Source organism: Bufo bufo, chromosome 3 (assembly GCF_905171765.1).
Source record: "Bufo bufo chromosome 3, aBufBuf1.1, whole genome shotgun sequence".
Lineage (NCBI taxonomy): Eukaryota > Metazoa > Chordata > Amphibia > Anura > Bufonidae > Bufo > Bufo bufo.
This window is the reverse complement of record NC_053391.1, coordinates 387,010,020-387,026,601: the sequence shown is the minus strand read 5'-3', so window position 1 is coordinate 387,026,601 and position 16,582 is coordinate 387,010,020. Positions and strand designations below refer to the sequence as shown.

The following is a 16,582-nucleotide window of genomic DNA, read 5'->3' as shown; positions in this document are numbered from 1 at the left end:
TATATTCCCCCATTCTATTGTGTTTGATCCTATATCTTTTGACCATTTTTCCTCACTATTAAATTTTAATATTTTCCCCAATCCCTTCCTTATTATCCTGTACACTTCATGGGTAGTCACTGTGGCAAAACCAACCTCGCCACTGGGTTTTGGAGAGGCCTGGCTGCTGGCCTCTTGCCCCAGGATTATGGGCCATATACTAACTTTTAAACCCCTGAACCTATTCAAGTGAATTTTGGATAGGTTTGTCCCCAAGTTATACTGTTTAAATTGATGTAAGTTATATGTATGGCCAATGTAAACTCACAAAGTTGTAACAATTTATAATAAGTGTAACTTGTCAGCTTGGGAGGAAAATGCTGGGTGTGTTTCTTTTGTGCCATTGTCCCATTGTGTGTTTAAAGGGTGATGTCTGTCCTGTTGTCTGCACATGTGTATTGGTGAATTCTCTTTGTCTTGAGAGATAATTGGATTACGCCTCGGGTGTCTCCAGGGCAGAGAGGAGGAAACCATGATGCATTGTGGGGATGTATTGTCTCTGTGTATCCTACAGTGCTGCATATCTGTCCTATGTCACAAGTCTTCATTCTGGTCCCCTAGGGGCGTGTACACCAGATGGGCTTGGTTGTTTTATACCTCCCTGTGGGCGGACCTGTAATTGCAACAACTGTAATAAAAAACAGGCTGGGTGTGCCAGCACCTCAGACCACTGCTCGACCCTCAACACGGAGCCTTGTCTCGTTCTTGGGGGGATCCGCTGTATGCTGTTAGAGACTGATTGCCAGGAGTGTAAGCTGATTCCTGTTCGTCTGCTAGCAGCTATTCGTGAGGTTCCAGTTTGGAGTGCTACTTTGTATCCAGTTCGGGACATTGGTGTTCTGCAGTAGCTGTGCCTGTCTCTCAGAAAGGGGCACATCGCCTAAATGGATTTTAACCCCTTGTCTGCTGAACCGGTCCGTTACAGTCACCCTTGTTGTTGTGTGTTGATAACAAAAGTCTATAAATTCGTGTTTTGTGGTGATAAAATACTCCCTATTTTGTGTTGCTTCAAATGCATGTTTTAATTGATAATATCGATATTGACTCATCAAATCTATGTTTATTCCAGGGCATAATTCTTTTAGTGCTCTTATTATCCCATCCTTCACTAACTGTGATACATAAATAAGACAGTGATTTTCCCAATATCTATAGTCCGTGATTGATTGAAATTCTACAATATTGCTATTACACCACAAAGGTGAAAAATATAAAGTGTTCGAGATTCCCAATATTCTTTTTATCTTTCCCCAAGACAGGTCCACCATTCGACATATTGGGCATTTTTTCCCTTTATTTTTAATAAATCCCATCTCCAATATGCTAAATATATTATATTTTGGGCCGATAAATCCCCCTTCCAAATATTCTTTTATATTATTTACCCCTGACTTTATCCACTGAACTTGGGAGGCTAAAAGGCTAAATAATATCCCTGAAAGAAGGGAACCGATAGTCCTCCGTCCAAATCCGCTAGCCAGAGATATTTTTGTTTGAGTTTTACCCTTTTTCTTCCCCAGATTAGGTCATTCAGCAGTCGCTCCAAATGGTTAAAAAAAAATCCTCGATCCAAACTGGACAGGCCGCCAAAATATTCAAAATCTGGGGAAGCAAAACCATCTTTATTAATGCAATTCTGTCCACCTGTCCGATTGATAGCTTCTGCCAAACACTGATTTTACTTTTACATCTGGTCAAGAAGGGGGTAACATTCAATCTCACAAGTCTAATATACTCGCGCTCAACTTTATGCCCAGATATTCCATAGATTCCGTGGTTTTTAATACCCTAATTCCTAAAGCATTCTATGGTCTTTCCTGGTACAGTGGTAAGAGTACTGATTTTGTCCAGTTAACTTTATATCCGGAAATATCACTAAACTTATTTATTACTTCCATAATATGAGACAGCTGTAATATTGGGTTCTCCAAGAAAATCAAAATGTCGTCTGCATACATGCTTATCTTATCAGAGGACCCCTTCATACCAAAGCCGCAGATCCCCTCGTCTGCTCTGATTTTGGCAGCCAATGGTTCTATAAATAGAGCAAACAATAAAGGGGAAAGGGGACATCCCTGTCCTGTTCCTCTATACAGCTCTATTTGCTCGGACCATATTCCATTGATATTAATTTTGGCTTTGGGGTGATTATTTAAAATCTAGACCCATCCAATAAAATATTTGCCCAGGTTCATCCGATACATTATTTTCCAGAGATATTCCCACTCCACCCTGTCAAACGCTTTCTCTGCGTCTAATGACAGGATGGAGCGGGAACTGCTCCCCTATTCAACCTGCATATTTAAAAAAGCTCTGCGTATGCTAGATTGTACCAATCTCTTGGGTATAAATCCGGTCTGATCTGGATGAATTAACCTTTCGATGACTCCCTTTAGTCTATTAGCAAATATTTTTGCGCAGATTTTATAATCTGTATTTAAGAGGGAAATCGGGGGATACGCACCGATCTCTCTCTCTCATCTTTACCCTTTTTTAGGATAAGTGTAATCACTGCCTCGGATAAAGATACCGGGAGCTCACCTGTCTGATAAGTGTTATTTAGAACCTGTAGTAACATTGGCAGAATTGTATCCCCATATTGGCGATAGATTTTGAACAGAAGTCCCAACAGCCCCAACAGCCTCTGATAGTTCTTTTAATTCTATAGGTCGATTTAGTATTTTACACTCCTGCTCTGTTAATTTTGGGAGGTTTATATCCTCCAGGAACTTTTCAACGTCTCCATCCTGCTGGTTTTTGTTATTTGTATATAAGGTTTTATAATACTTTACAAACTCCTGCTCAATCTCCTCGGGGCACGTGGTGATTTCTCCATTTCCCAATCTAATATTTTTTATTCTGTTAATACTTTTTTGGTTTTGGATCAAGGATGACAGAAGATTTCCAGGTTTCCCTGCTTGAGAGAAATATTTAGCTCCTGTGAAAAGAAACCTATGTTGTGCTTTCTCAATTAGATAGTTTTTATACTCCAATCTAGCTTCTTCAAAATGTGATTGCGCAGTAACATTTGTGTTGTTAACTAAGTCTCCCTGTAGGTTCTGGACCCTTTTTTTAAGAGATAATTCTTTTGCTACAAATTCATATTTTTTTCCAGTTTATTTTAGCTATGTAAACTCCACGCAAGAACGCTTTAAAAGAGTCCCACACTATATGCAAAGGTGCTGATGGAGCATTCAGTAGCCAAAATTCCCGGATCTCCCTTGTTATATTTTCGTAGACAATAAAAAAGACAAAAAACACAGCACCTCATGTGTGGTACCGCCTTATAAATAATATAGTATTTTGGTGCGTATTTCGCTTACCGGATTCTGTTGTGAGGAGTCACAACAGCTGTTTATGTCTTAGCTGGTATCTATCCCCACCAGCATCAGGGAATGCCGTGCTGCTGCCTGGGCCTCTTCCTGCCTCTATAGTTCCAGGAAAGTTTGTATGCAGAAAATCATAAAAGTATGAGACCACTATCCGGCGCTGCTGGCATATAAATCAGTCCTTGTTATATTTTCCTGATCTTTAACCAACTTAATCCAGTGGGGGTTTAGTCTAAAGTTCCTTGTTTTCTTTTTAACGTTCCCAGTTTTTATCGTAACTACTATTGGAGAGTGATCGGATATCGTATGTACTTCATATTTCATTTTGATTACACATTCCAAAAAATCAGGGTTAGCTAAAGCTAAATCTATTCTGGACATAGCATTATTGCCTGGCTGAAACAAGAGAATACTTTTTTTTCCCCGTATAAATATCGCCAAATATCTGTCAATGCCATTTCCCAGGAGACCCTTCTTAGTGGTGATGATTTTTCCTTATCTACTTTATAAACATGGTCCTTAGAGTACCTATCTGCCTCCAAGTCCATGACATCATTAAAGTCACCAGTTACCAGAACCGGACACCGTGCTCTAGAGCCAATAAAGTCCGCCAGGTTTGACATGACAGACATCGAGAAGGGAGGAGGGACATACACAAATGCCAATATACAAACAGTACCATTTAGATGCAGTGCAGACAAACAAATCTACCTTCTTTATCAATTCTATGGGCTATTGGGATATAATCCACACTTCTATGCACATAAACACTAACACCCCGGGAATACGACGAACAACAAGCATGGTAGTCATATTTGGCCCATTTCCTTTTTACTTTATTAATGTTCTCATCTATAAGATGTGTTTCTATAAGGCATACTATTGCGGGAAGATGTCTCGCAACTACATCAAATATGACCACCCGCTTGGCTCTCTCGGCCATTCCGCGTATATTCCATGTTAATATTCTATTCATGTACTTTCGTGTATCCCCATACAGCTCCTAGGACCCACCACAGAGGCAGGCCGAGGAGGGGGGAGAGAGAGCACCCCACAGCGACCACCGAGACCCCATCCACCCACCCAGCCCTTCCCACCACCCAATTACCCCTCCCCCCCATTCTGGCCGGACGAACCAAACAGTTCCCCAACCTATTAACCTTCACCCCTCCCACCCGCCCCCTCCGCCCCCCTGCCCCCGGCCCCCCTGCCCCCGGCCCCCTTTATACTCACTCCACCAATATCATATTTGCTCATTCAGGAACCTATCCCCAAATCATCCAACCATTCTTGAACCTCTTTAGGGTGAGTAAAGAAATGCACTTGTTCCTGATGAATAAAGAATATTTAATCTTGGCTGCAACAAATCACTTGTCTTCAGGTAGTCAGTAGAGTTCATTTGTATATGGCAAAGCAATCAGTCCAAATATTGGTTCAGCTGTATTCCTTGTAACAGGCTGGGAAATTGTAAGTCGAAGAGTTTTACCTTTCTTCTATGTCTTTCTATTCTTTGTCCACTGTCTAGCATTCAGGTACTGAATATAATAAACTTCTTACTTTATGTTGAGCAATCCAATAGGGCGTTCTCCCTCATGGCAGGTAAACTCTCTGCTACATTATTTATGCAGGATGCTCTCTGGAAAGGTTCAGGTCCACTATGTCCATAGAGGCATGTGGTAAAGAACAGTTCTGCACACTAATCATCCGGTTGTGTCCAGGTACCTTTAAGTTCCTCCCGGTCACTGTTGCTGGTGAAGTCCATTTGCTAATTTAGCTCTAATCTTCACTAGAATGTATCTATATTCAGCTATAGACTCACTGGTCTGTGCTGGACTGCTGTAATACTGTTCTGAATACTCCCTTGGCTTAATCAGGGCCAAGAGGTTGAAATGGCAGCTATATTGTGGACTGCTCTTGTTCACCTCCTCCATTGACTTCCTTCCTTCTCTCAGTCTACCTCAACTTCAACCAACTTTATTAGTAAATCCCAGATATATATATCAGTGATGCCAGCACCACCTAGGGGCGAATAAATGTAATGACCCTCCTAACAGCCAGGAATTTCAGCTTGATACCACAATACATTAAATATAGCAGTTCAAAAGTTTAAAGTGCCCACATATAAAACATAGTGGAACACTGCACTAGGCAGAGGCCTCCGCCTAGCTTTCCCCATGAAGAGCCCGTTATGTCACCGGATCTCCAGAAAATGCTGATTCAGCGCAGGGCAAAGGAGAGCTTTAGAGCATTTCATATCAGGGGGGCCGGAGGGGTGAAGATGGGGATATTTCTGGGTTCAGCTCTGAACCCGGACAACCCCTTTAAGTACACTTTTTATGTAAGTGTATTCCATAATAAAGCATTTTGGAATGGTCAAAATGGTTATTTTTGTGTTTTTATTTTACTTTATAGAACATTTTGTGTGATTTTTTTTTTACATTTTTAAACCCACTAGGGAATTTTATCTTAAGTGATGTTTGATGAAGTGTATTTTGCCTGTCAATGTAAAATGGACAGGCAGCCTTTTAGGCACTGTCTCTGCTATACACACATGGTGACCTGAGGGGCCTTCTTTAGACCCTGGCTGTAGTAGCAACCTATCGACATACGCCAAGATTGCATCACAGGAGCACTTAAGTGGTTATCTAGGGAGCCCCCAACCTTTGTTTAAGCATATGATGCAACAGGCACAGCACGTGATAAGTTTAATGGTGGCAAAGTGTTAGTTGTGAAAACTGTTGACACACTGTGCCTGTGTCATCCAATAATCTTACATTCACAGAACTAGGCTCTAATTACATAGTGCCATTGCACCAAGTGAATAAAGCATGTTTTATTTATTTATGTAACAGATTAATATTCAGTATAGGAAAATTTATCTCCATGAAAAGATGAGCAATATTTCACTTTTTTTGTGCCAATCCTAGGATACATGAAATTAGTAGCGCTTCAACTTTATATTTTTTTATAAAAAAAAAGGTTTCCTGGTTTGCATCAGCATTGTGTAAAATAATAATTTATGAATATAGCTGTAATTTTGTAATGTATTCTTTACATTTATTGCTGCCATCTTCTGTACTGGGCTGTGGTCACATGACCATGTCCATGCAGCTCTTTCCTATTTCCTGTAATTTTTTTTACATGGGCATATCAAAGCAGCAACAGGGGCAGTAATAGAGGAGCGGCTAAGTAACTAGTGGGGTGGGAGGAGCTATAAACTGCTAGCCATTATTGTGTGTCCAATTGTAAGAACTGCTATTATGGACTTTGGATAAAGCTATAGGAGTGCAAAACTTACCTCAGTCATGCCACGATCACATTTTCTAAACCTTAGTTCAATTTTCTGTCCATGAAATTAAAGAAGTCCCACAAAAAATATTCTACAGTTTTCAAACCAGCACCTGGATCTGAATACTTTTGTAATCACATGTAATCAAAAATTTTGCATAGCCACTGAGTTATTAAATAAAATGTATCTGTATAGCGCCACCTGCAATTAGTTTTCTTTCCTTATTTCTTTGTCCATGTTCAGTTTCATCCTTCACCTGCCTCCTGAGCTGTGATAGGGAGAGCTGAGACACGCCTCCTGAGCTGTGACAGGGAGAACTGAGACACGCCCCCTTAGCTGCAGTAGAAAAGACACTCCATTTGAGCTGTCAGCTTGATATAAATCCAGCAGACCAATAAATGGGAAGATCTTTGGATCCATGTGAGGTGCAGGGCTGGTTCTAGCTTTGTTAGAAAGAGATTGCCATGCACTATATGATGTCTGATTGTCATGACCAGCGTCACGCAAAGGGAGGGAAATGGGAAGGCCCTGTCCAAGGGAGAGGGAAAGGTGGTGACCCCTGACTCACCTTGAGGCTGGCACCTGACTGCCCTGACGTCCCTAGACGGGTTCTTCACCCGTACGCCGATCACGTGCCTAAACCCTGGCTTTCCCTGAGATGAGCCCTACGTAGTGAAACGGGGTGGTGGGATCACTAGTCCGCACCACTGACACTAAAGGAAAACACCAAGAAGAGGACAGACATTACAGACAAAACATATAATCCCAGGTGGGCGATAACAGCAGACAACAAAAGCCCAACAGGGATCCGGAGGGTAACGCTCTGGAACAACAACCAGGGATCACAGCTACTCAGCTCCAGTGGGTCAGTATAGAAGTCCAGGCAGGAAGCTCTATATCTGGCAACCAGAGAAGTGGGAGAGGGGAATATAAGGAGGTTGGGATTGCTGGACAAGAAACAGCTGAGGAGAAGAAGCTATGGATCCCTGAGTGAGCCAAAAAGGGTTGCAAGGCAAACCCAGAAAGTTACCATTAAGAAACAGCACTATCTTTATACATTGAGCGCGCAGCCACCCGCTGCGACTTCCTGACCCCGGGTATAACGGAGTCAGACATGGCTCTTGACACCCTCGTGACACTGATTTTCATTTTTTACATTGATCATGGGATAACCCCTTTAAATAATAACTTTACTGATGAAATAATCAATATGACAGTCAATATTTAAAATATTGGTGAGATCAGGCTGGACACTTACCCACAATACCAGGCAGCGGCTATTCTGGTGGTAATATCAGCTGCAGAGAGAACAGCATGGCAGCGCAAGTGTCACTCACCACGTAAATATTTAAAATGTGATTTTTCTGAGTGGTTACACAAGGCAGCAGAATTATAACCCTAATAAAAAAAAATATATATATATATATATATATATATATATATATATATACACAGGAAAAATGGCGGCACTGGAACACAATCAAAGAAAAAGAGGGTGCACGTCTCCAGGGGAATAGGCTTCTTACCCCAATATGTAATCCAGAAAAGTAGGCGGCACTCCGAGAAAGGTGACAAGTGGACTTTATTCAACTTAAAAGACTTGTGCACTGAAATATCAAGAGTTCACCCAGGACATCCACATCATATAATATAGATAAATAAGCCCTAAAAAGCCATTCACATAAGAAAAATTATATCATGGAGCATTCTTAAAGGGCTTCTGTCACCCCACTAAAGTCATTTTTTTTTTTGGGGCTAGTTAAATTACTTATACTGCGATATATGAAAATATAATGTTCTTACTTACTTTGCTTCAGCAGTTTCTTATAAAAATGAACTTTTATAATATGTAAATTAGGTCTCTACCAGCAAGTAGGGCATCTACTTGCTGGTAGCTGCCGCAAAAAACCGCCCCCTCGTCGTTTTGATTGACAGGGCCAGCCGTGATCTCCTCCTCCGGCCAGCCCTGTCAGCATTTCAAAAATCGCGCGCCTGTGTTCATTCGGCGCAGGCTCTCTGAGATGAGGAGTCTCGCCTCCTCAGCACTCCCTCAGTGCGCCTGCGCCGATGACGTCTTCTATTTCGGTGATGTCATCCGCGCAGGCGCACTGAGGGAGTTCTGAGGAGGCGAGCCTCCTCATCTCAGAGCGCCTGCGCCGAATGAACACAGGCGCGCGATTTTTGAAATGCTGACAGGGCCGGCCGGAGGAGGAGATCGCGGCTGGCCCTGTCAATCAACACGACGAGGGGGCGGTTTTTTGCGGTGACTACCAGCAAGTAGACGCCCTACTTGCTGGTAGAGACCTAATTTACATATTATAAAAGTTCATTTTTATAAGAAACTGCTGAAGCAAAGTAAGTAAGACCATTATATTTTCATATATCGCAGTATAAGTAATTTAACTAGCCCAAAAAAAAAAAATTACTTTAGTGGAGTGACAGAAGCCCTTTAAGCACAAATGCAAGCTGCTAGGAATGACTGTAATTAGTGCCTTATAAATGCTCAGTTTAGTGTAAAAGAAAGCAGTGTTCATGCATAAAAACAAGGTGTATTTTTGTGCACTGTTAATTATTTAACATCCGGGTGGCGATAAATGTAGATTATTTGATGCATGAGAAAGCATTTTATGTTTGTACAAAATAATGACATCATAGTAAAAAAAACATGATTTAAAACCACTGGATTTCTACATTTGCAACCATTCTGAATCAACATGAAGCTATCAAAATGTTCAGAATGATCAAGTGGCTCTTGTCAAGAGCAATGATGGATCATTGCTGGGGATACAGATTGCCACAATATTTCATTCACGGACGATTAGATCTAGCAGAATATCTTCACCCTGGTTGCATGTGGTTCATGTAGAAGATCAGGGTTGAGGCTTCACAGACAAAGTATTCTATATCAGGTAATAATATGTAACCTTTATTGCCATTTTCACTAAAATGGTCTGTGTTTTGAAATTGCAACGTGTTGCTCATATAAGTGTTTGTGCCTAAAACAAATCATTGGCTGATGCCATGCACAGAGACCAGTAATTGTGCAGTACCCCAAACCTAGGAGTGCTACAAATGGTATATTGTTGTGCTCCTCAGGGGGTTGCTGCAATAACATGTAAGGGTACTGGAGGTCAGACCACAGCAATCTTCTTAATGAAACTGACAATCAACAGGTTATGATACAGAGGTGTACAAATGGGGGTGTCATGGTGTTTCCTTCTCTTAAAGATTATAATAAATTCTGCTAGAGAATAATGGATTTAAAGGAGATGGCCCATCTTGGACAATATGCCTACTATGTCAGATAGATACGGGTTCAACCTCTGTGAACTCCTTCTATCTAGATAACAGGGCCTCTGAAGTAAAAGAGACCATGTGGCGCATTCATAGCTATGGGAGTTACAGAAATAGCTGGGTGAGTATGCTCAGCTATTTTCGGAAATTACATAGTGGCGAATGGAGAGCGCACCATGGCCACTTCTCCATTCACTGCTATGGGACTGAGAGAAATAGCCGAGCCAGCCCTTGGCTATTCTCTGAACTCCCATAGCAGTGAACATAGGGTGCCCATTTACGCATGGCTGCTCTCTGTTCACTTTAGGAGTCCCATTCTGGAGATAGGAACGGGTCCCAGACATGAGACCCACACCTCTCTGACATTGATGGAATTTCCTAATGATATGCCATCAGTGTCCCAGATGGTGCTATTATGGGAAATGATGCTTGTGTTCCACAGGTAGGTGGTTTCTGTAAGTAGCTGCCCTCTGCAGTGTTACTCAGAACTGAAAGGAAAGCTATACAAATGAGACCAAATTAGAGGAAAATGAAGTAGAGGAGCTCTGTGGCGGATACTGGGGACTCTTGCTGTGACTGAATAGGAGCTCTATAGCTTGTACTATGTGACTAGTACATATTGGTGCTCTAGGGTTGGCAATATATGGGGGCTTATTGACTGACGATTCTCATTCAGCGACTTGTACTATGGGTTTTGGGGCTAGTACTTTTAAGACGGCTGGTACTTTTTACTGGTATCCTAAGTGTTTGTGATCCTATATTTAAGTTGAATAGTATATACGTTCATGACAACTGTGTTTTTTGTGCTTGTATATCTAGAATTTCAGTTTGTGATGAGGATAAGTTCCGCCACAATGAATTCATCGGTGAAACAAGAATTCCTCTAAAGAAACTGAAGGCCAACCAAACCAAAAATTTCAGCATCTGCCTAGAGAAACAGCTACCTGTAAGTAAACAATTGTTTTTAAAGAGTTTGGATGTATCAAGTTCAGTGTGTGTATTTCTGTTTAATTTGGTGTAAAAAAGGAAGATACTTTTCTAAATAATGGTACAGAAAATAACATTTATGTATTATTAAAATTGTCTAGTTAGAATATAATGGACAACTCTACCCAAACCGGAAATTTCAGATTTGATTGCATATGAGTATACTCTTACACCAGATTCTACTCACAGGAGTCAAGAAAGCTCCAGAAATGAGGTGGACTCAAGGGTCTACACACTCAGCAGCAGGACATACTGTTATCTGATGCTTTTTCACTTCAGTCAGGATAACTTATTCTTTTAAAGAATTGCCCGCTTCCCTCATGGTGTTCTGGGTAGCTGGATGGGTGCTCTGGGTATTAGATCAGTGGGGTTCTGATTGGGACCAACACCGATCATGAGACTGGGGATCCCATACTCTTCGTGGCCTCCAAATGAGGCATGTGTGCTGCTGCACCATTCATCTCTAGAGAACAGAGTATGAGCGCTCACCTATTTCCAGTATGCATTCTCTCCATGCCACTCAAATTTTTTTATGAGGCCCTGCAGGTACAGTGTCCCAGTTCTTGTCACTGGTGGGGGTCCCAAGGAAGGATCCCATCGATCTAATAGTTGTACCCTGACAGCCCTTTAAAAGGACATCTGTCAGCAGATTTGTACCTATCCTAAGGATAGGTCATCAATATAAATGGCCTGCACAACCCCTTTAAGTGTGTTGCACGACCTGAAGGAGGATGCAACCAATTCATGAGAGGCCTGCACCTCAATATAAATTTGTTGCAATATCAACGCAGAGGGAACCAAGACCGGTGCTAAAAACATCGGTGTTGATAAATGCCCATATTCTTTCTATATAAAATAAGAGCACTACTACTCACATCCAGATATATATATATATATATATAAAATTGCAAAAAAGGGCAGCACTCCAGAAAGTAAAAGAAGAAAAAACTTTAATTACCCATATGGGACAGGCGACGTTTCGGCTCAATGTGTGAGCCTTTCTCAAGCTTGAGAAAGGCTCACACATTGAGCCGAAACGTCGCCTGTCCCATATGGGTAATTAAAGTTTTTTCTTCTTTTACTTTCTGGAGGCTTGAGAAAGGCTCACACATTGAGCCGAAACGTCGCCTGTCCCATATGGGTAATTAAAGTTTTTTCTTCTTTTACTTTCTGGAGTGCTGCCCTTTTTTGCAATTTTATCTATTTGGATTGGCTTTATCCACACTGGGCCAGCTGCACCCATAGCTTTTCCTCTGACGGTGCTGCCACTGAACTTTTTTGTTTTTTTTATATATATATATATATATATATATATACAGTACAGACCAAAAGTTTGGACACACCTTCTCATTCAAAGAGTTTTCTTTATTTTCATGACTATGAAGGCATCAAAACTATGAATTAACACATGTGGAATTATATACATAACAAGTGTGAAACAACTGAAAATATGTCATATTCTAGGTTCTTCAAAGTAGCCACCTTTTGCTTTGATTACTGCTTTGCATACTCTTGGCATTCTCTTGATGAGCTTCAAGAGGTAGTCCCCTGAAATGGTCTTCCAACAGTCTTGAAGGAGTTCCCAGAGATGCTTAGCACTTGTTGGCCCTTTTGCTTTCACTCTGCGGTCCAGCTCACCCCAAACCATCTCAATTGGGTTCAGGTTCGGTGACTGTGGAGGCCAGGTCATCTAGCGCAGCACCCCATCACTCTCCTTCATGGTCAAATAGCCCTTACTTTCAAAGTTTTCCCAATTTTTCGGCTGACTGACTGACCTTCATTTCTTAAAGTAATGATGGCCACTCGTTTTTCTTTACTTAGCTGCTTTTTTCTTGCCATAATAAAAATTCTAACAGTCTATTCAGTAGGACTATCAGCTGTGTATCCACCTGACTTCTCCTCAATGCAACTGATGGTCCCAACCCCATTTATAAGGCAAGAAATCCCACTTATTAAACCTGACAGGGCACACCTGTGAAGTGAAAACCATTTCAGGGGACTACCTCTTGAAGCTCATCAAGAGAATGCCAAGAGTGTGCAAAGCAGTAATCAAAGCAAAAGGTGGCTACTTTGAAGAACCTAGAATATGACATATTTTCAGTTGTTTCACACTTGTTTGTTATGAATATAATTCCACATGTGTTAATTCATAGTTTTGATGCCTTCAGTGTGAATCTACAATTTTCATAGTCATGAAAATAAAGAAAACTCTTTGAAAGAGAAGGTGTTTCCAAACTTTTGGTCTGTACTGTATATATATATATATATATATACAGTACAGACCAAAAGTTTTGACACACCTTCTCATTCAAAGAGTTTTCTTTATTTTCATGACTATGAAGGCATCAAAACTATGAATTAACACATGTGGAATTATATACATAACAAACAAGTGTGAAACAACTGAAAATATGTCATATTCTAGGTTCTTCAAAGTAGCCACCTTTTGCTTTGATTACTGCTTTGCACACTCTTGGCATTCTCTTGATGAGCTTCAAGAAGTTGTCACCTGAAATGGTCTTCCAACAGTCTTGAAGGAGTTCCCAGAGATGCTTAGCACTTGTTGGCCCTTTTGCCTTCACTCTGCGGTCCAGCTCACCCCAAACCATCTCGATTGGGTTCAGGTCCGGTGACTGTGGAGGCCAGGTCATCTGGCGCAGCACCCCATCACTCTCCTTCATGGTCAAATAGCCCTTACTTTCAAAGTTTTCCCAATTTTTCGACTGACTGACCTTCATTTCTTAAAGTAATGATGGCCACTCGTTTTTCTTTACTTAGCTGCTTTTTTCTTGCCATAATACAAATTCTAACAGTCTATTCAGTAGGACTATCAGCTGTGTATCCACCTGACTTCTCCTCAATGCCACTGATGGTCCCAACCCCATTTATAAGGCAAGAAATTCCACTTATTAAACCTGACAGGGCACACCTGTGAAGTGAAAACCATTTCAGGGGACTACCTCTTGAAGCTCATCAAGAGAATGCCAAGAGTGTGCAAAGCAGTAATCCAAGCAAAAGGTGGCTACTTTGAAGAACCTAGAATATGACATATTTTCAGTTGTTTCACACTTGTTTGTTATGTATATAATTCCACATGTGTTAATTCATAGTTTTGATGCCTTCAGTGTAAATCTACAATTTTCATAGTCATGAAAATAAAGAAAACTCTTTGAATGAGAAGGTGTGTCCAAACTTTTGGCCTGTACTGTATATATTTCCTTTTTCTTTTTTTTATACATACTGTACATACACTACTACTCATATCCAGATTATATCTCATATACATACAGAATACACAGATAAACACACACATATTTATTTACTTATATGTTGAGAAACTGAAGTTCACAGTTCACCTCTTCCCCCTGCACAGTGACCTCTTTACAGGTATCAATGCATGCACACAAAACTTTCTAATAGAAGTTTATGATCCACATTTACTAAGAAGTTTAAGGGTACTTTCACACTAGCGTTTTTCAGGGGCTCTATAGCGGAAAAGAACTGATCATGTATCCCCATGCATTCTGAATGGAGAGTAATCCGTTCATGATGCATCAGGATGTCTTCAGTTCAGTCATGCTACGGTTTTATCTACGGCGAAAAAAACTGAAGGACTTGCCGGAATGCCTGATCCAGCATTTTTCCCCATAGGAATGTATTAGTGCCGGATCCGGCATTCAAAATACCGGAATGCAAAAAAAGATACAAGACGGATCCGTCTGTCCGCATGACAAGCGGAGAGACGGATCTGTTCTTGCAATGCATTTATGAGACGGATCCGCATCTGGATGCGTCTCACAAATGCTTTCAGTCACATCCAGATTGGCCAATCCGGCAGGCAGTTCCAACGACGGAACTGCTTGCCGGATCACACTGCCGCAAGTGTGAAAGTAGCCTAAACCAGTTTTTGGTGTAACTTGTTCCACATAAAAGTTACAAATGATGTCTTGCAACAAATTTGTATCGAAATTTTTGACTTTTCAGATTTCTCGCTAGATTTGAAAGGGACAAGAAAAGTGGATGTGACCAGCAAAACAAAGAGATATAGTCTAAAGCCTAATGGTTGAAATTATAGTGCAAATCCACACCTGCTTCTAACAGACAGAATTGATTTTCTGACTGTTCATATGTGCATAATTTAATAAGAGCCCATCAGAGAATAAAAACAGATAAGAAAAAAAATAATTTGTTCCAGTATCTGTTATTCATCCAGTGTTTGTTTTTTGTTTGTGTTTTTGCTATAGATTTGCTTTGTAAAAAAACTACCACACTATCAAAATGATGGAAATATACACTAAATGTGTCTGTTGTTTTTGGGTGGAAAAGAAGTCACATTTATGATATCCTAAAGCTACTTCTGGTATATAAATCCTCCTGTATGAGTCCTATCGTACAGATACTGAGAATGTAGCTTCTTCCCTTGGAATAATTTCTGTGTTCTGCTTCTGATCATTAGACCTCACACCTTATTCCTGGTACCTTGTTACTGTGCTTCAGTGACTTGTCCTGTTTTGCTACTCCCTACGATGCAATTAGCTATTGATATGCCTAGTGTTTAGTACAACAGTCATTGCTGACCTGTCGTCTCTTTCTATTCTTCCAGCTGCTATGGGTTACAACAAGCCTTAATGGAGTATTCCCATCATATACTAGGAAATTGTGTAACAATATGATTGTTGGGAGTTTGACTTTTAGGACACCAGCCAATCTGGAGCAAAAAGAAACAGGAGTCCTTTTGGCATTTCTTCTGCACAGGGCAATCCAGGCCACCTACTGTGCAGAACTTCAACGCAGCTCCATTCAAGTAAATGGGTTTGTGTTGTATAGTAGTTTAAAGCACAGTTGTTGGACAGCAGCACCCCTGTGTAAAGGAAATCAGTAAAATAGCTGCAGTGCTAAGGACATCTGTCATGGATGTACCGAGACATATGGACGTCCCGGCGATAGTGAGTGGCAGGAGATCTGTGAGACTGGCAAAACATTGTTTGATCTGACAGGTTTTCCTTGTGGTTCAATAGGTGTCTGTGTTGTTTCTGGTAATGGCCACACCCCTTGCCTCCAGGTGTTAAATGTGGTCATTTAACCATCCTTATTTATAGCTGCTTCTCCCACTATGCTGTGCGGTTTATAGCTTCTGTGTCTGTGGATAGTTTGTAATTGGATCTCGGCTGAGTTCCTGGTGCTTCCATAGTCCCTTTGAAGTTAGGTCTTTCCTTTCCCTTTTGTATTTTGTTTGGGTTCTGTGTGTTGCATTTCCCTATTGTTTGTATTAGGCCTGTAGGTGACTCCTGTTCGTCCTTCCTTTTGGAGGAACAGTTTGTCTCGTTCCTGCCATTACAACCAGGGTCCTATAGGGCTAGATAGGACCCTAGGTATTCCTGCATATGAACTCACCTATCTTTGGGGTCTGTTCATACTGGTAGTCAGTCAGGATTTTGGTTAGGGTTTTCACTAGAAGGTGTCAATCATCCTTCCCAAGTTCTCTGGCCTGATTCCCTGTCCCCCCCCCCCCCCTTCCGTCCTATGCTCGGTGTGGTGTTTCCCTCCCACACCGAAGCATGACAACGTCCTAGCAGTTAGACCCTCATCGATCAGTAAACAAAGGCATATCCTAGCAATATGCCATTACTTACTTTAGTGAGAA

General features: G+C 41.1%; 1 protein-coding gene across 1 annotated transcript in view; it reads left to right on the top strand.

Annotated features, from left to right (window-relative positions):
* Positions 1-16,582, top strand: part of DOC2B (double C2 domain beta) — a 904,475-nt gene that overhangs the window by 700,168 nt on the left and 187,725 nt on the right. The window contains exon 5 of the mRNA XM_040424761.1: positions 10,771-10,897. Within this exon, the coding sequence (XP_040280695.1) occupies positions 10,771-10,897 (127 nt within the window). The remainder of the gene's footprint in view (positions 1-10,770; positions 10,898-16,582) is intronic.